Genomic DNA, 21,052 nt, shown 5'->3' on the forward strand with positions numbered 1-21,052 from the left:
ATTTCTAAAATAAAGTAGAAAGCTAATAAACAAAAATCATTAGCAGTTAACATTCAAGGACAAATACAGTGTTCAAAATTTGAGTCAGTGGGCAAGATCCAATGTGTAGTGGAACTTAACCTCTCTGCCCCCGCACCCACTTGTATCTTCCCCAGAACACCCCCCCACCCTACAGAACAGATGGGGTGGGGGCTGAAGGAATCCTCCCGCTCCCCCGTTTTGCTGATGGAAACTATTCTGTCAACAGGGGATGTTAATTGGATATAGTCAGTATCTTAGACATAGGTTTAACTTAAAGATATAAGCGGTTACATCTCAACTATGTGTATACTTGCTGTAGCCATTGATAATGAGATCAGTGGCTGCCGCACACAGGTGAGCTGTTCTACCATGTCCTTAAATTTCAAAGATCTTCCAGCATGCATTAAACACCCAAAACATGTGTATTTGTATCCAATGCCAATAACTCCTTGTGTATATTAAATTCTGCATGTTCTTTTTTATAAACCAGTGCCATAGCATCTGTTGCAAAACATTCCCTTGAATATCATGTATGCATAATGCTAATGAAGGCTATTAAGTTGCAGTTTAATATAAAGAGTGACAACAGAGGTTATCTGATCTGGTTGCTGGTCGTTAGGATTTGCAGTGATCAGCCTTAGCTCAGTTGTTTCGCAGGGAATGAGTGAGCCATTTTAAAATTGCAGGGCACCACCTAGTGGAAATGCCCATCTACATAGAATGTTATATTTGACACTTGGGCAGCAATCCTAAGCATACCAACCAGAAGTAAGTCCCATTGACTTACTTCTGACTTCTGAGTGAATATCTTAAGATCATGTTGCCCATGATTTAGCAGTCACCAAAAAAAAAAAAAAAAAGGTTTCATCCTAATAATAACAATAAAGTTTATTTCTTTACCCGCCTCCCCATTTTGATTGAGGCGGGGAACAACAGTAAATATAAAATACATAAAACTGAATTAAGAACATAATATACATTGTTAAAACATCCTAATAATCCGTACAATATTAAATGTGTGTTAATGTAATTGTTTCTTTCCTTCATATGATCATCTCCTAAAGAATTCTTTTGTGACTTCATTCTTGTTGCTTGTCCACAGTTCTTTTTTTTCTGAGGACCATAAAAAGAAGAGTAACAAATTACTATACATAAAAGTCTTCTGAATTTCAATTTTATACAAAAAATCTTAGTAGCTTTTAAATTTCGTTCATAATTTTTTTTTTTTTTTTTTTGCATAAGTGATAATAGTGGAACTGATAATCCAAATCAGGAAAGCTTTCTGCCTTGTTCGTAAATATAAACTTGGTGGTAATGTCTATATCGGGAATAAGGCAATTTGTCTTTCATCATGTTGTTGACTTCACATCTTATAATCAGATTTAGAATTAAACTACATTTCTACAGATAGGCAAATATACATGCGAGTACCTGACATGTATTGGGAAGAAATAGAAATGTAACGGGTCTGAATAATTGGTTTGGGTTACTTCTATGTCAGAGGCTGTTAGGTATGTAGAGTACACTACGCTCAACATCTAAGGTCCTCCTCCGGGTTACTACTCCGAGGGAAGCTCAGAGGACAGCAACAAGGCAGAGAGCCTTTTCTGTGGTAGCCTCCCCCAAGTATGGAACGATCTCCCTGATGAGGCCTGCCTAGTGCCAACATTGTTATCTTTTCGGCGCCAGGTTAAGACTTTCCTTTTTTCCCAGGCATTTAACAGCATATGTTGAATTTTAACTGACTCCAAAACGAGCTTTGGCCTGGCTGAGTGTTTAAAAATTGTTTTAAATGTTAGCTGTTTTTATGCTTTTCTTATAAAATTGTGTATATGTTCAGTCTTTTTAATCTAATCTTATTAAACTTTGTAAATTGCCCAAAGAGCTTCAGCTATGAGGCAGTATATAAATGTAATAAATAAAATAATAATAGAAACTGGTAGCGATGTACTTGGGAAAGCTGTTTGAGCTTGTTAGGGATGTGCAAATCAGAAAAACTCAAGCTTGTCGAGGTGTTCTAATTTTGACCTTAAGGTCGTTCTGACTAACGTCCATTTCAGATTGCGAGCTTTGCTTTGTTTTTTCCTACAAAAATCCATGTGTATTTTTCCAAATGAACACATCAGTTGTGTGCTTTTTTAAAAAAATGTGTGCGTTTTTCTCCCAGTGACCAAAGCATGTTTATGTACATTTTTCTAAAGCACAGTTTTTGTGGGCATTTTTCCAAATGTGTGCACTTTTAATGCATTTCTTGTTGTTGCATGAATTGCATCGCAAGCTTGATGATGTACAGACTTCAGACCGCAAATTGCGTTCAGTTCTGGGAGGTGCAAATTGGGTAAATTCTGGTCAGTAATGTCGCTAGTTGTGATGCTCTCCAAACCCAAGCTTCTATGCTTTGTGCTTCATTTTAACTCCTGTTGTTGTTTTTTGTTGCCTTGGAAGAATTTGAATTGCTTAGTATGTAATGTAGGATATAGTAACCGGCTGAGATGCTGGTTAGCTGTGAATCGAATCGCTTTCTCTTAGAGTGGTAGGGTAGATAAGAGGATTAGAAAGCAGTTTCAAGTGTGGGTCAAGATGATAAAATGAAGGGTAAGAAAAGAGTTTGCATGGTCTTGCTCATCAAGAGTCTTGGTCTATGCAGAATTTAGTGAGAAATGGAGGATAGCTACTACAGGAAGGAACAGTGAGCTATATAAAACACCCAGTATTTTTAAATTGGAATCTGCCTGCACATATTCAGACTTCAAAGCCACGGTGACTGGAACCTTCTTCTCTTTTTTTTAATGAAAACTGATGTCCTGAAGAAGTCTGATTTTGGGACTGCCCACTTGGGACTTTTATTGTACATGTTCTTAAAAGCAGGCCTGTTACACTTAGTCTAGGTAAGTGTACTTAGGTGTGGCACTACAGTCTAACTAAGTGAAGATATTATGAAATTATTGTTTTTTATCTTCATGCACTGCAGATATTTTATATGTAAGCCATTTAGAGACCAATCCCATGTCTCCTAGATAGAGTCTGGGGGATGTAGGATTTTTTGGTTCTCTAGTTCCAAGCTCATAGACAGCGCTCCGAGTTTGGACCCGGGAAACAGCGCTTTCCGCCCCCTTGCAGCCAGCGCGGAGTGAACCACGGGGGGGGGGGTGCCTTTCCGTGCTTGGTAAACTGAGCATGGAGAGGGTGAAAAGGGGGTGTTCCCATGGCTAGAGAGGAGATTGCAGAAGCTGGTTAAGGCAGCTTCCAACACTGTGTGGCCTCCTCTCCTCCCACTCCAAAGCCCCCTGGTAGGCAGCCAAATCATCCATCATGCCAAAGAAGAGGGTGGACAGAACACAGAGGAGAGGATCCCCTCTGTGCTGCAGCAACTCTGCATAGAGTAGTCCTAAGTCCCTGAGTTCGGGGGGCTTACAAGTACCCAGGGCGCAACCCATAGGATTGCGGTCTTAGAGGTTTTATTATATTAAGAGGTATATAAGTATTATAAATAAAGTATATTTATGCCATGATTGATTTTGAAATACTTCTTAAAAGATCAGTAAAATAAGAACGTGTTCACAAATATCCTTTAGAATGCCCTTTTGTATACAGCACAGTTGTTTTAAAAAATATGGTTGTGTAATAAATAAAACAACCTAACATGGTTTAGATGCTTGTCCCTAGAGATGTGCATTTAGTTTAAATAGGTATGTTTTCTATCAATAGATGCTTCTTAAAGATGCTTTTCAGTTGCTCTAGACAATAAAGTTTAGATAAACACTGCCTGAGTGCTATCCTGGTTATATGGCTGGTTCCGTATTATTAAATGGTGTGTGTAATATTTCTAAAAAATGCAATACTCACCAAACCCCAGTGTGGCATTATTGCATATGATAGTTCATGATAGTGTGAAAGTAATCCTAGAAGCATTTGAGATTCCAAACAGCTCTTGCAGTTGCCTATGTATATGTATAATCCAGCTTGACAACACTATAAAATCATGTATAGGCAAGGTCTTCTAGGAAAGCAGTTTTACTCTGGACCTAACTAGCCATTTCAGGGGGAATACATTTGCTGCCAGTTCAAGTCTTCCTCGCATGTCTCTCTGTTAATGTATAGGAAGAGAAATGCATGCCATGATTTTATGTTCAGTGTTTCTCTGACCCCCTCTCTAATTTATTGCCTGCCACTTGCAGGGGGATGGGGAAATCCTGAATGGGATGATGATACTAGGGAAAGGCATGGGGAGGTGCTGGTTGGTGACAGCCCCCATTACTTTCAGTTAGCCCATACGGGCTACATGTGGCCCCAGTCCCAGCCCTCAGATCTCCTGAAGTTGTTGGGGGAGGGACGTAGCTCAGTAGTGGAGCACATGCTTTACATCTAGAAGGTCCCAGGTTCATTCTTCAGTATAGGTAGGGCTGAAGAAACCCTGGAGAAGTCAGTACTTGTCACTGTTGACAATATTAGGTTAGATGGTCCAATTCAGTACAAGGCGATCTTCCTATGTTCCTATTCCCTCCCCAGGGCCCTCAGGAACAAACGATAGTGGCAGAAATGCAGTTCTGTTACTGTGAAGAGTAGCCTCCTGCTGGCCATGAGTGGTCTGCTCCTTTCCGCTATGAGAGTGGTAGCTCTAGCAGCTGTGCCAAATACAGATGGCCTGGGAGTGCAAGACCTTTCATTAGTCACCGCAGCAGACTGGCTGACTCAGATAATCTCTGCTCGGAAAAACGCAACGACTTAATGGCTAGCTGGAGAAGTAAAAATATTGAAGTCTTTAAATACTTCTGTCATAGCTTCGGGATTGGCTACACTTTGTCAACTGGGACAAATCTTCAGTGGCGCCACAAAGTGCTGAAAATTCTGACTCACAGGGTGATCGAAACAAGACTTGGGAAAACCGGAGGTGTGCTTCCACAGCTTTCAAAAACAACCTCTTGTACTTGTTAAACCTCAGGTTTGGGGTATTATACAAATCTCCGTTGAATGGAACTTGAGGCATCCAATACAAAATAGTGATCTATGAGTGCCGGCTCCCTGATGGGAACAAGTCCTGGCCTCGCTTGCTTTGGTGCTGCAAGTCTGAATAGAAATAGGTTGCAGAAAGAAGGTGACGCTGTTCCAAGCGGTAGACCTCTTCTTTAGCCATGCTTGCCGTCTTGCTTTGTGAGGACAGTGTCCACACGGTTTAAAATCCCTGCTTCCCTTCACTTAATGCTAACATTGGGTTTTCTTGCTCTGTAGCACAAGTCCAGTTCCCGCTATAGTGAAGACTTCGTGCTGCGGTTGGAAAAAGAGTTGGTGCAAGCAAGGCTGAGCGAAGCAGAGTCCCACTGCGCCTTGAAGGAAATGCAAGATAAGGTTCTTGATATGGAAAAGGCAAGTCATCCCAGAATGCCCTGCAGAACGAAGCAGAGTTTCAGGAGTCCTTAGAATGTAGCCCACCTTTCTGTAGCAGCTAAGCTTAATGTTAAATGTGGGCCAGCTTTGATTTAAACTTTCTAGCCAAAGGTTGGTTCTTACAATAATTACATGTTTCTAAATGGTTTGGGACCAGGGTATTTGAAGCATCACATCCGCCCATATAATCCTGTCCACCCACTGCGTTGGACATTGGAGGGCTTGCTATGTGTCCCAGCACTTTCAGAAGCACAGCTGGTTGGGTTATGACACGGGGAGTTTGCTATTGCAGCACCGAGGTTGTGGAACTTGCTCCCTAGAAAAGTTAGGTTGGCTCTCTCTCCTCTAAGCTTCAAATGAGCTGCCAAGACCTTCTTATTTCACCAAACATTTGGTGTAGAGTAAAGTTCTATTCCTATTTTTATACTAAATTGAGGTATAAAATTGATTTTGGCCATTTGAACTGGTTTTTTTAATTAAAAATTGAATTGTTTTGTTTTCCATATTTTATTATTTTTAGTAAGTTGCTTTGAGTTTATAAAGAAAAGCAGGGTATACGTTTTTAAATAAAATACGGAACTAATAGGTTAGCAGATATGTATAAGATCTCCTTGATTATTTTTTAAAAAATGCGTCCATCATCCGGAAGCATTTCCAGACATGGTTTTTATTCCGAGACTATGATACCATTGGTATAACACACCTTCTTTTAAACTCTCGCATCATTGTATTTATAGTTCTTGATAATTTGGTGCATTTTTTCTTTGAAGATATAAGTAAGACTCTCCCTCCAGAATGAATGCCATTCTATTTGGGGTGGGTGGATGTGCTTTTTCTTTTTGTATCTCTGAATACTCCCAACCCCTAACATAACAGGTTTGGGACTTGATGGGTCTTGAGTACCTTTCAATTCCGTCATGCATTGTGCGGTGCCAGTACCATGTATACACTCAATTTCTTAAGAGCTTATTTTGTTACAGAGGAATAGCTCTTTGCCTGATGAGAATAATATTGTCAGGCTACAAGAAGAATTGATTGCAGTGAAGCTAAGAGAAGCAGAAGCTCTGATGGGCCTAAAAGAACTTAGACAACAAGTTAAAGATTTGGAGGAACACTGGCAGGTAAGTCTACATACCTAGGCATTCAAATAAAGTAACCCTAAAGTTGATTTTGAAATAAATGATGCAGATCGGTGGATGAGAGGATAGGACAAGGCTAGGGTCCATGCCAAGGTACAGTGAGTGAATGAGTCCTAATTCCAGATGCAGAAAGTTCATTTTGATTTCTGGCCCTTAGTAAACATGTTTTTATTATGTTTCATAGAATAGCAGAGTTGGAAGGGGCCTATAAGGCCATCGAATCCAACCCCCTGCTCAATGCAGGAATCCACCTTGAAGCATACCTGACAGATGGCTGTCCAGCTGCCTCTTGAAGGCCTCTAGTGTGGGAGAGCCCACAACCTCCCTAGGTAACTGGTTCCATTGTCGTACTGTTCTAACAGTCAGGACGTTTTTCTTGATGTCCATCCATTTCTTTGCAGCTTCTGGAAGACATGCAGGTTTCTATGAGCATTGAGTCTGGCAGCCCTCTCATAAGTATGTTTACTCAGAATTTCCACTGAGTAGCTCACTGAGGGAGGCAATGAAGCATGGGATTGCAGCCTTGGAATGCTTCTGTTAGATCAATGTTCTTTTCACCCAAGGACGAGATCCAAATAGCCCTTAAGCACGACTCCACCATTCCAGCGACAGAGGGTTCAAAAGCACTTTATTGATTAGTAATCAAGGCCTGGTCTCTTCAAAGGGAGCAATCAGACAAAAGACATAGGGAATATGGTACAGTATTAAAGCTTTCAAGGGGCAGGGCCCAGTAGCAGCATTAACCAATCAGAATGTAACACCAGAGCCCCCCCTTATCTTCTGCAAAACATTCCTTTGCAACAGTAAGTTGCTCCAAGTTAACTTTCTGCCGGGAGCAATGAAGCTATTGTTTTGGATAGATAAGACAGTTACACAGGAGACATCCTTGAAGACACCCTCGGGTACGTGACATTTCGCTTTGTGTGCAATGGAGATTTTACAGTTTCCTGTTAAAAATGGAGGTGGGTATGCTAACATTTCCCCCCTTTTAAAGCAATTTAAAACCAAGCTTGCTAACTTCTTTTAGATCATCTATGGCTAAGGCTTCACAATACAAATACATTTGCTGGTGGATTACAGATTTTGCAAGATTTTTCACAAAAGACAAAATACAGGGAAGGCAAAAAGCAAGGATAAACAAAATCATTACAACAAAATACAATGCAAGAAATCCCTCTTTAACTACTCCATATTGGATAAGTAACTAGTGAGCCATCTAAATAGATCATCAGTGGGTGGTTCAACTACTTAATGAGGAAGGCAAATTGATAACAGACGACAAACAAAAGGCTGAAGTGCTTAATTCCTACTTTGCCTCGGTCTTCTCCCAAAAGCGGGTCTATGACCCCCTCCTAGAAAAAGTGAAGCAGAAGTTGAGGAGGCAGGATTGCAGTTTGAGATTGATAAAGAAATGGTCAAAGAACACCTAATTTCCCTGAATGAGTTTAAATCTCCAGGGCCCGATGAACTGTATCTAAGAGTAATGAAGGGGCTAGCAGAAGAACTCTCAGAACCCTTGTCTATTATCTTTGTAAAATCATGGAAGACGGGTGAGGTGTCGGACGACTGGAAGAGGGCTAACGTTGTCCTTATCTTCAAAAAGGGCAAAAAGGAACTTGGGAACTACAGACCAGTCAGTCTGACATCCGTTCCTGGATTTCTAGCATGGCTTCATGCCATCCTGGCTTTTTTTTATTTTTAAACAGGGAGGCTAGCACCATCATCATCATCATCATCTATTCCATTTATATCCTGCCTATATACAGAATACCCTAGGCGACATACAAACTTTAAACAATTTAAAAAGATAAAACAATCAATCAAACCATTCAGCATAACAACAATATATAACGGTCAGCAATAAGATTCTAAATGGGAAGAGGCCTGCCAGAATCATAGAGTCTTTAATGCCTGCTTAAAGATATTCAAAGAAGTCAGCAGGCGCATTTCAGTCGGCAGATCATTCCACAGTTGAGGGGGCAGCAAAGGAAAAGGTCTTCTGGCATGTGTGGCTGCCAATCTCACATTGAGCAGTTGCCATAGATGACCCTCCAAGACCTTAAGTGGTGGGCTGGAGCGTGCTGTACAGAGAAGTGCAGCCCTCCAGAGCCATCTTTGTTTAAGTTAAAGAGAATGTTTTTTGTGTTTTGGAGCTCAGACCCCACCTCTGCTTTGTACTTAGGCTCTTGGAAGAGTAAAACTACAACATAATGCTGCCTTGTCCTGGAGACACAAATATGAGGAGACACTATGGATGTTTTTGCATAGCCTCTTTCAGCTTGAGAGCTGAATTTCAGAGAAGCTGAAATACATTTCAGTGAGGGGGCCAAAGGCGCAGGGCCCAAAATACCAGAATGCTTTAGTTCAAAATTCTTGCTGCTAGTAACTAAGCCTTAAAAAAGTCATTTAAACCTTTTAGAATTGGGAGGGGGAGAAATGCAGGAAAGCAGGATTGGTGGTTTGGAGAAAGGGTCCAGGGAATAGGATGTGGCCGGATGTCCCCCTAAATCTGAGGTTCTGCACCCCTGGTTTATAGTGTTAGCAAAAACATTCACAGTGTTGACATGCCCTTTTGTTCTTATGAGTATATGCATGGTTGACAAAAAAACCTGCTATAGTCTTTATATTCCAATTTGTATAACCAAGGCCTTAGCTAGATGGGGCGAAATCCTGGGGCGATCCCCAGGATCATCCCTGTACGTCCACATGACACACAGGGGATCCCGGGAGCAGGGAGGGATGATCCCTCCCTCACCCTGGGATCTCGCCCTCCACTTTAGGCCCAGTTCTTCTGCAGTCTCCGCGGAACGTTTGGCCGGGCGTCGCAGTTTGTCCTGGCTCCTCGCAGTTCCTTTCGAGGAGCCCGGACACACAGCCCATCAGGAATGTGGGGGGGGGAGGGGAATTTTTTCTTCTTTAAAAAACAAACAAAATGGTGGGCGCGATGCCTCTCCCTCTGATGTCATCGCGTGCCATGTGTGAACAGAGGGGGAGTTCTTGCGATAAAAATATCGCAGGATCTTTACCCCTCTGTCCCGCTAGAACCCCAAGGTCTAGCTGAGGCCCAAGTCTGCTGCTCTTTTGATTATGCTCACTCAGTATTTAGTTAACTGAGTATTCAGTGTTTAGTTAACCTTGTATTCTTAATCCCAGTTGAAGAATTTTTATTTTATTTTCAAGGCAAGAGTTTGTGTTAAAACATAGCCATATTTTTAGCGCCATTTAGTTCGCACTACTGGAAGGTGGAAAGACCCACCTAAAAAGAACGCTGTAAACGAACTGCAAGATGAACTCATGACGGTCAGGCTCCGAGAAGCAGAAACTCAAGCAGAACTGAAAGAGGTAAAACAAAGGATGATGGAAATGGAAACACAGGTAAGAGCACTAGTCACCCAAAGGATATTGAATGTCAGATATTGCATGGAAGATATTGCCCTGAGGACAGAAAGTTTGAAAATCACTAGTGAAGTTTATAGCATGTTTGGATGTGGGAAGTGCAGGTTCAAAGCTCCACTTATGTCTAAAGCTCATGGGGTAACAGTGATTAGTGATGTAGGATTTCCAAAATTGTTTTGAGAATTTTCCAGAAAGTTCCTATGCAAATTTGACTAATTTACAAAGGGTTATTTCCATTGGGGAAAAAATTGTATGTCCATGTTTATTTACTTATATTTAGTAAACAACTGTGCCCCATTTTTTTTTGTCCCATTACATTCCAAATTTTTGACATGAAATATTTGAGGGGGGAAATTAGTGTGATTTAAATGTCATACTATGTAGACATTTTAATCAGAATACTTGTAAAAATGTAAAGATAATAGCATGTAGTTCCTTACATTGTTTAAATTTAAGGGGGGGGGGGAACCGCAAAGGTACTGAAACCTGTTGGCACACTAATAAATTTTAGCCCCACAAAGAATTGTATATGATATGCTGACAACTATTTCAGCAGAATTAGGGGCTAGTTTCACTGTCACTACTTATTAGTTTCATTTCACACTGAGACATATATGCATTTCAACTGATATATGTGTATTAACTCTCACATACATGTTAGGGATAATCACCTGAAAAACATTAATTACAACTTTGAAACTGCCAAACTTGTTTGATATGTGCAGTTGGCATCTATTAATTGTTACTAATGAATTTGTGAATGGAAAAATCCCTGTGGGGAAAAAGTAAAAGCACTGGTCATGTTTTCACAGGCCAAACTATTTTACAGAGTGGTTGTGAGGTAAAAATGGGATACCCCATGGAAGTTCTGTTGCAATCTTTGGAGGAAGCAAGGGGTGCAAATCTTGCAGTAGCAGTAGTAGTTGTAGCAACTTCGATTGTCACATGTTGTACTCTTGGATTCTCACTTTTAATTACACTTAAACTGAGATTCCACTAAGTCTTAATAATTGCTTTTATTTTCTAAACTTACTTAGCTGTGCTTGAACAAGTTCTGTGTTGCATAGGTGTGTATTCAACTCTGGACTGCCATCTTGCACAACTTTATATTCATTGAGATTTATAGCAGCATAGTTGTTGTAGTTTGGTTTATGGGTTTTGTGCTTCTTTTTCTTTGAAAATTTTATTCTGATATAATAGAACAGACTTTGGATACGTTCAGGTGTTAATATTGTGGTGAAAATGTTCATCCTAACCTATCTAAGCTGCTAAGTATATTTTAAAAGTTTGAATGGTGGGTAGATACATGTCAAATCTTCAGTAAAATATTTTATAACTATGAAACTGAGCTTGGATCCAGCTTCTCTATAAGTAAGCATATGTTGCCTATATACATGTACTTTAAAAACACCCCCTCCATTTTTTAATTTATTTAAAACATTTATTTAAACAGCCTATCCCATAAAAAGCTTAAGGCATCTAACAACTATGTTAAAACAATTAAAACAAAATTACTGAAAGTATCCGAATTAAACAGAAAAAATACAAAGCAGCTATTAAACCACTGGGCATCCTCTAGCGATAAAAACAGGAGCTTAAAAACAATTCATGGCTTTAATCAGTCAATCTAATCTAATCATTACATGTGCTACACAACAAAAAGTCACTAGTTTCACTACTCCTTTCAGCCAGTAGGGGGTGTAGTTGTTCTTTCTGATCACATGTGTACAATATGTATGTTATCAGATGTGACATGTCTGCATTCTATAATGTATAGGCACTTAATTCCCAATACAGATAGTTTGTTTTGAATAAGCAATACATTCTGTATAAACAACACACACAACTACATCAAAAAGCTCAGGGAGCCCTGCACTAAGAAAGCGTAACTTTTCATTGGACCACCTTTCTTACTTCATTAGAAACATGATCTAGGAGAAAAAACCAAGTCTTGTGGCACCTTAAAGACTAACAAATTTAGCATAAATTTGTACAGTCAGCTTCATCAGCGGCGTGACATTTCTGATATATATTCAGCATACATGGTACCCATGCATTTGATGAAGTAGACAGCAGTCTGTTGTAGTCTACAAAAGCTCGTGCCAGAATGCATTTGTGAGTCTTTAAGGTGACACAAGACATGTCATTGTTTTTGTTGCAGCAGACTAACTCAACTAACTAACTACTGGAAATGGTTACAATGGTTATAGGAGGCATTTGGACTGCTCAAGTACACTCTAAATGAATAAAATTGAAGTATCTACCATGTGCTTATATTCCAAGCCTTGCTGCAATTGGTTCAGGTGATGCATCCCTTTAGGAAAATCACTTTGGCATTGTCCAAAAAAGTGACACTGCATTTAAGATGTGGAGTGTACATAGTTAGACAGCATAGAATATAGTTCTGCAAGAAACGTTCTCCTTGAGAAATAGAACTGGCTGTGTTACTCTAGAGTGCTTAAAATCTACTAGGCCTGTGCAAAGATAGCATTGAAGACATACATTACTTGCAAATATATAGTCTTTTCGGACTTCACAGGAGAAATCTGTATTTTTGTAGGCAACTCAGGGTTGGCAATAGTTCTCATAAGTGCGATTTGTGCGCATGCGGCCATAACTAACAGCTGTTGCCAAGCCCTTACAAGAGCTGTGGTGTTATCAGTTCTTCTCCTAGCCAGATGCTCTAGTTCTAGGAGCCACTGTACAGTGCAAGGAAAAGACCGTGAGTGCATTCCATGACCAGCTTCTGGCAGAGAATCCAAACGGCCCTCTTCGGCTAAAGCTTAGGGTCGAGACCACTAGGTGCATCACCGAACAGTCCAGTTGGAATGCTTTACCATCTGTATCCAGCATCTTTTCCAGGGAAAGTGCTAGAACTGTTTCTTGTCTCCAAGCATCTTGTGCATGGTGGACGCATAGTGTTGGATTGTTGGAACACTTGCAGCAACAAATAAGCACTTATGTATTGATATGATTGTGGTGTCAGAGCAAGCTATGCAGTGTGCAAACTATGAGGTTTACGTTAGCGTACTGATATTGACTGCTACAAATGCACAGGTCTGAAGACTAATGCGTTCCCTTTTCCTCCCATGCTAATGCCCCTTATCAGAACCAGATAAATAGCAACCATTTGCGGAGGGCAGAGCAGGAGATCACCAACCTGCAAGGGAAGGTCCAACATCTGTCTGCACAAAATAAAGGACTTCTGGCTCAGCTAGCTGAATCAAAGCGAAAGCAAGCAGAGATTGAATGCAAGGTACATACAATGGTGTAATGAAATATTTTAAAAAATATGTATATACACTTCAAAAAATCATAATCTACACTAGCTGTATTGGCTTTTTCTGACAGCTCTTTGGGGATGAACATAATGGATTTAATTCAAATATGTGTACATTTGGGTACCATTTATACATTAGGCAAATAAGTGGACAGAATATTTGATTTTAAAAAATCATGCACTTTATGATCTTACTTTCATTTATATACCATCACATAGCCTTTTGGAGAGCATACCTAGAAACTGATGAAAATCTCCTGGACAAGCTTTGAAGAATTATTGTGCCTTCTTGAAGGCAAAATAAAGTGTTCAGTGTGGCCCTTCTGTTTATGCATTAATGTGACACTGCACTTGGCGTACGTGCATAAACCTTGTCACATGCAGGTAATTCAGTCATATAGACTGTTGATAGCTTAAAGCTGTCAGTATCTTCTTGGAATTAGATCAGAGATTTGTACCTAGGCTTCATAATACTAAAGTGTTGTATTGGATCATCAAATGTTGTGGGAGTAGAGGAATTGCGTTATCAAAATCTGTTGAAAGCCGGGGGGCACGGTGCCAGAGGAAAGATCTAAGTACAGCCATTCAGACAACTCAAAAGTGTTCTGAGTAAGTGACTTTTTGCCACTTCTGAGCTATGCTCATAACATTTTAATCACATGGCCTTTCTAAGAGGTCATTGTGGGATTTACAGTGTGAGTACATTTGCCTGTGGGTGCAGCTGGGGCTGATGTGTTGATGTATCTTCCAGACTAGGCCAATGCTAAGCAGATGCCTGGACCTGCCAAGGATGCACCCACATAACTGTGAAGACGGAGGGAGAATCTGCGTCACCCAATTTCTTTCCATTCATAGATAGATAGATTTGTCCCTTTTTCTTGTGCTATGTGTGCATGTGCAAGTATGCACATGGAGAAAGCATTACAGGACCAAGGAGGGAGTGCTGCTTGTTTTGCTGGACTTCAGCATGGCAGATCGGGCCAGGAACTTGCATCCTCAGCTTAGAATTATGTTTAGTTTTGAAAGGGTTTTGAGGTTCTTTTTTAAAAATAATAAAAGAATTCCCCCCTCCTTCCCAAACTATACAGTTGACAATACAAGACATCACAAGAAACTTCCATTTCACATGGTCTCTTCCACCACAACCTCGTCTTCTGGTCACTGACACGTGTTCAGTTCTGTGTCCTACTTATTAAGCTATTTTAAGCATAGCAGTATTTTTCCTCAATTAATTTTTCTTGTGTTTAAAGTTATTGGAATGACTTGTAGGAGTTCTGCAGTGTCAAATGGCACTTTGGAGGTTGCCTTCAAATGTGGGCATGCTCCTTTATAATACAGCAATATTAGGGCCAAGCTAGACCTGGCATTTAAGCTGTTTTCTCTATTGTAAACAACTGGAACTGGGGAGCCTGAGCCTGATGGGATCATAGCGGGGTGGGGGTACACGGGTCTAACCCTTAGCTCCTGCTGCAGTCCCAGTCAAGTATCCACCCTGACTGTTATTCACAATGGATGGAAGCTCCCATTAGCACCAATGAGAGTTTTTCTCTCCTTGCAAATATGATGGCTGAGAGGGAAGTCGATTCTGATTGGACTGTAGTGGAGGCAAATGGTTCTGATATGGCTAGATATACCCCAGTGCTGACTACCGGTTTCAAAAAGCCCAGCTTCTCAGGATCAAACTGCATAAAAAATGTCAAGTCTAGTTCAGCCCTTAGTCAAAAATGTTGTATGTTTGCACATAGCCACAAATAGTTATACTTGACTATTAAATCTTAAATGTGAACTTTAAAAACAACTGTAAAAAAGAAAACCTTGAAAAAATCTATAAGACCCACAAATCATTAATTGTATTGTTTATTTTGAGTATAGCCAGTATCTTGCAGTAATGTTGAATGGATTTGGAGCAAAAGGCCATGTAGCTACGTGGCTTCAAATCAGTTTTCCTGAAATATGAGTCAACTTCACTTACAACTCCTTAGAAATCAGGGTATTTTTCTGAACGTTTTCTATTTTCTTCCTTCTTATTCCTAGAATAAAGAAGAAGTGATGGCTGTAAGACTCCGAGAAGCAGACAGCATAGCGGCTGTGGCAGAACTCCAGCAGCATATTGCAGAACTAGAAATCCAGGTAAGAATGAAATCAGTTTCTTTCTTCCTTCCCCCCCTTTTTTTTAACTTCCCTTCAGATTTGGTATACAGTGGGTATCTCATAACATTTCATTCATAATCATCCACAGAATCATACAGTTGGAAGGTACACTGGAGGTCACTTAGTCCAACCCCCTGCTTACTACCGGAACTGCAGTGCAGAATGCAAGTACAGCAACCTTTGTGAACTGCCCAGAGAGCTTCAGCTATTGGGCAGTATAGAAGTGAAATAAATAAATAAATAAATAAATCTGGTTCCAGTTGTTTTGGGATACAACACCCAGCTCTCCTGATCATTGGCCATGCTGGCTGGGGCTGATGGGAGTTGAAGGACAAAACATCTGGATGGTGCCAGGTTCGGGAAGGCCAAATTACAACATCTGTAACAGGTAGTTGTCAAGCTTTCCAATGTAGATGTAATGTTGCCTACCTAGTAATCATGTTTAAGGGATCGGGAGCTGGACACAGGTTCCTCCCTTCATGCGTGTGAACTCCCCCTTTGATGCCCTTTACCATGTTACACCAGTACTAACCATGGTTTATGCTGAGTTCACTCCCACCTCAGAATTTGAATGCTGGGATTTTTAAAAATGTGTACACCTACCACTTAGAACATTGCTGTAAGGAAGATCTTTTTAATAGCCTCTATACAGGTATGTTTAAATTGGCCCACTTTTAGTAGCCATGATTCATTTGTGTTGCACAGGTCAGGGTTGGCCGTTCAGGAGTATGTTCAACCCTGTGGAACTGAGATGAGCATAACAATGTGGATATGCATTCGTGCATGTGGATTTTTGTTGCTGGATTGGGAAGCCTGAATTCCTAGTTTAAGCATCTATAAATATGACAGTGAACTGAATCTATTCGAACGTGTACTCGCTACCATAAAGAGACATTGCTGAATTGTGTCTTAAACACAGCACTTTTAAAAAAAATAGCAACGTTGAGAATAAAGCAATAACTTAAACCAAACAAATGGTCTTTCTCTGAGAGGAAGCCACAGATCTTTCCATTTAAGTCTGATCTTCTATGAAGACTCTGAAACTAAAACCATGATGGCCACTTCCTATCCTGCTGATTTTAATAGCTGCTGTTACTAAGCATAAGGAACCCAAGACACTTCAGCATTATTATTTTATTATTATTATTATTATTTATTTATTACCTTAGGATTTAAACTGTAGTATTTCCTTGTGCTTGCTCATATAAACAGTATGCCTATTGCTTACAGTGGAAGAGAACTGGGGTACAGTTGATACTCTGTCTTAAGGCTGATCAAGGCACAATGGAACAATAATTCACCAGATACTTTAACTCTTCAAGGTAGCTATACTTCTCTGAGAATCCAAGAGTTCCACTGTCAGGTCAAAATTACAGCAATTACCCTAAACCATACAAACTTTCTGTGAAATGTCTGGGTGTAAGTGTAAGACACATTGGTATTAAACATATATAGCGTGCTTGATTATTGCTACACCCACATTACTACTGAAATTACTTTACTTGTAAATCCCTAGATTAAATCACAGTTTTGGAACACTGTCAGGGGAATCAACTAAAAATATTTTTTCCAAAATAAGCAAAACGTGTGTTTTCTTACCCATGGCTTTTCTGGGTGGAATTGACACATTCTTCTACGAAAATTGAATTTTTTTTTAAAAAAAGAATTGTTCAAGCTGACTCTCTTCTGTTACTATTAGGCTTTGCTTTAAAAACCTTCAGCCTAGCTGAGAGAATGGCCATGGATATTAGGACCTCAATCTAACCTTTTTGTATGAATACCATACAAATAAGTAATTTTAAAAATTATACTCATTGATTAATTCTCCATGTTTTGTCATTTAAAATGTGTGCCTTTTTAAAGTAAAAAGGTTAAGTTTTTCATGAGGAATCAAGTTTAGCAAATGCTGCAGAGCAATTTTTCACTGGTCTCCTGCATTCATTACATTAATGAAATAGTATTTCCAGGAAAAATAAAAGTACCTTCCCAGCAGTAAACACTTACCTTCCAAGGAAATAAGTCTTTCTTTAAATCTCACAGCATCTTTAATATCAGTGGGGTTCTGTACAAAACATTTTACAAGTCCTGAAGTTCTAAAGAAAGAATTTCCATTTTCGCAATTACAGGAAACTTTTTTTTTAACTTTTTAACAGTGTGATGTGTGTTCTGAAAGCCTAGAATGAATCATCCCAGTCACCAAAAGGACACACATCCCCCACAACTGCCCTGATGAATAAACTTAATTTAGGTGTTCAGTGCAAAATGTCATTGTCATGTCGCAAAAGTTCATAAAGCAGCCCAGTCTCAGGTAGGCTACTCCAGCATAGCTAACTTCCAAAATGTGCCCCAAAAGGGCACTTCTTTGTCACTGATTTGGCTTGTTCAGTAATCTTAGAAGCAACCTTGGAGGATAATCTGAGTGCTAGACATGAAATAAGACTCTTTCCCCAAAAGGTAACTGATATATTCTTAGTTTAGTAATGTATCACCAAGGTTTTAGGAAATGTCAGGATTCCCCAGATTCCATGGCACTATATTCCTGACAAAGAAGCTCGACTTGAATCTATGCCTTTTATCTATCCTAGTCTAGAAACAGCAGCATACATGAAGGTGTAAGTAGGTAGGATATGTGTGTATGTGTACAGGGTGTATGTGTATGGGGTGTGTGGGTGTGTATAGTGTGTGTGTGTACACCCACCCACCAACACATATTATGCGCGCACGCGCGCGCGCACACACACACACACACACACACACGTATATATAAGTAGTCACTTGTTTAGGTTGCAGCTAGTCTTTCCAGAGAAACTGTTATCTGGATTCTGCTATATAACTGTTTAAGGCCTTGATCATTTTTCAAAATTTAAGCATGCTTCCAAAGATGTTGACTTTTCTAGCTATTAGTGCTAATATGCTGGATGCTATTTTGCAGGCAGGCATACTGGCAGGAACAGCATAGACTAGCGATAGTATTTATTTATCCATTTATTTAATTTCTATACTGGCCCAATAACCAAAGCTCTTTGCCAGTTCACAAAAATTAAAACCATAAGGTACAACATAAAATATAAAATATGAAAGCTTAAAACCACAATATAAAAATACAACCAAAATAAAACTGAGCAGCAGTGGAGAGATTTAAAATACAGATTTAGAATAGCAGAGCTAAAAGACTAGGATGCTAAATGTTAAAATACTGAGACAATAAAAAGGCATTCAGCTGGCACTGAAAGGAGTACAACATAGGTGCAAGGTGAACTTCATTCCACAGCTGGGGTGCCACAGCAGAAAAGGCCCTCTTCCTGGTAGCTACCCGCCTCACTTCCTTTGGCAGGGATTCCCAGAGATGGACCCCTGACAGTCCAGGCAAGTACACATGGGAGGAGGTGACCCTTCAGATAACCTCACCCCAAGTCATTTATAACTTTGAATGTTAATACCAGCACTTTGAATCGGGCCCAGACATGAACTGTCAGGAAGTGCAGCTGGAAAAGAAGTGGCATAATGTGGACTCTTTGGCTGGTCTCCATTTATAATCTTGCTTCCCTGTTTTGGACCAGCTGAAGTATCTGGATCATTTTCAAAGGCAGTCCCATGTATAATGCATTGCAGTAATCCAAATGAGAGGTTATCAGAGCGTGGATAACTTTAGCTAGACTACCTTTATCCAGTTAAGGGCATAGTTGGCATACCAGCCTAAGCTAGTTTAAAGTCTCATAGGCAACTCCTCTTCTATGGGGTTCAACATATTTTAATTTCCAGTTTGTGGATGTCGTCACTGGGGAAGTTGACATCTGGAAGCGCTTACATTCATGATGTCACATAATGCCACAATTTTAGTAATGCAGGTCCAGGAGAGGACCATATTTGTGTTTGAACCTTACAATTACGGTTTCTTGTATGTCCTTTCAGTGGTGTGGGACTTACATCTGCTTGTTCTGGCTGTCTAATTGATTGTATATCACACATGATGTAATTATGGAGTGCAAGCCACTTACTGCATAGGAGTGAGGTCCATGTAGGAAGTCCTTATTTGCAGGGCATCCCTAACTCACACCTCATGGTAGCTGTTGGTCTCAGCTGTGCACATGGCACTTCTTCTAAGTGTTAATATTTTATATTCATCAGTTTAAGGCCCAGAGGTATGATGGCTGCTAGAAAAATATATTGCATTGCATGGTCATTTAATCACACAGTTAGCTGTTTACATAGAAGTTGTGTCCTGTGGGTTTAGGCCAAGAGGTGCCACATTTAGCGGAACGGGTTTATACTGAATCATGTCGGTAACTTTTCACAAATAAACAGTGAAACAATTGCTAGGTGCCAGAGCTACTTGGCTTCATGAAAGCAACCACACCACTGGGGCAAAATATAACTTGACTCTTAGCTATCATTGCCATTACAGGTGTTAATCCATGATACAGAAATGGAAAACTCTGAGTCCTGTCTGCTAAAAGGGTGTGAAGTACTAGAGCTGGAGTACATGATCAAACTTTTTTCCTTTCCTTTTTCTGGAACAGAAAGAAGAAGGGAAAATTCAGGGACAGCTTAATAATTCCGACTCTAGTCAGTATATTAGAGAACTGAAAGATCAGATAGCAGAGCTGAATCATGAGGTAAGTAAAAAGTTATCGTTTTTGATCACATATGTTTCTTTCCAGTATCTTGAACTGTGCTTCCCCCCCACCCCAATTCCGGGTAAATATTGTGTCAGCATTCTTCTCCATTTAATAATTCCTTCTGACTAAACATCCAGAATCTCGGCAGTGCTCTGTAATATGGGAAACAGCTTTTCAAGATCTGTGGAAAACCACACTGGGATATATAGCTCTACTGTGAACATCTTGTATTTATTTGTAAGAACTGTGTGTCATGTCAACCTGTTAGAAGTATAACATTTTCAACCATAGTATAGTAACCGTTGTTTGGTGTATGGTTGTTGTTGTTGTTGTTGTTGTTGTTTTTTAGAAAAAAAACATCATGAGGTGTTTTTTTTTTAAAGCATTTCCCCCAGTGCAGAGTGGTGACTCCAATCAGTGGGGCAGTGAATCCTTTCAGTTTTCAGTCAAAACCAGTCAGGATTCTAAAGGAGCTATCCTAGATGCTCTGTACCTTGGAGTTCTGACTGAAACCCAAGTGGATTCGCTGCCCCACTGACATTGGACCCACCAGCCTCCACTGATTTACTCCATCTGAGAGGAAGGTTGATATAAGTACTTGTGTTTTTAAAGATTTAAAGCCTCTTCCTGCTTGGTTCGTAGCACCTTTTTAGTTAATTAAAAGTTTTTTAAGCTGTCCAATATTGCAGCCCTTATTTTAAATTGAGGGATTTTTACAATGCTGCAGATCAACATTTGAGCTCCACTCTTACACGAGTGTTGGTGAGAGATAGAAATGAGCATGGCGAGAACAAAAAACGTGAAATACCTGCATAAACAAATTGTGCAAAGATTATCATTGTTTTAGAATGCAGTAATACACATCACAAGTTGCCTTGCTCAAAACCTGGCTATCGTAGCATGTATCCTCATCCTCTTTCTTTTTATTTTAATTTCCCCCTTTTACTCTGAATTAACAGAACAGAACAGAAAACAAGTCATGAAATAAAAAAGAACAAAAATTACATGCACAGGAATGTCAGGTGTTTTTTTTAATTATCAAATATGCCATTCTTTTTTTT

At 39.9% G+C, this 21,052-nt stretch overlaps 1 protein-coding gene across 4 annotated transcripts in view; it reads left to right on the forward strand.

The window, feature by feature from the left end:
- EVI5 (ecotropic viral integration site 5) overlaps positions 1-21,052 on the forward strand; it is a 75,614-nt gene that overhangs the window by 39,308 nt on the left and 15,254 nt on the right. For all 4 annotated transcript variants that reach the window (XM_063136330.1, XM_063136346.1, XM_063136338.1 and 1 more), the window contains 6 exons: positions 5,251-5,385; positions 6,387-6,527; positions 9,762-9,920; positions 13,051-13,197; positions 15,256-15,351; positions 19,893-19,988. In XM_063136330.1, the coding sequence (XP_062992400.1) occupies positions 5,251-5,385; positions 6,387-6,527; positions 9,762-9,920; positions 13,051-13,197; positions 15,256-15,351; positions 19,893-19,988 (774 nt within the window). The remainder of the gene's footprint in view (positions 1-5,250; positions 5,386-6,386; positions 6,528-9,761; positions 9,921-13,050; positions 13,198-15,255; positions 15,352-19,892; positions 19,989-21,052) is intronic.

This window comes from Elgaria multicarinata, chromosome 1 (genome assembly GCF_023053635.1).
Source record: "Elgaria multicarinata webbii isolate HBS135686 ecotype San Diego chromosome 1, rElgMul1.1.pri, whole genome shotgun sequence".
Taxonomy (NCBI): Eukaryota; Metazoa; Chordata; class Lepidosauria; order Squamata; family Anguidae; genus Elgaria; species Elgaria multicarinata.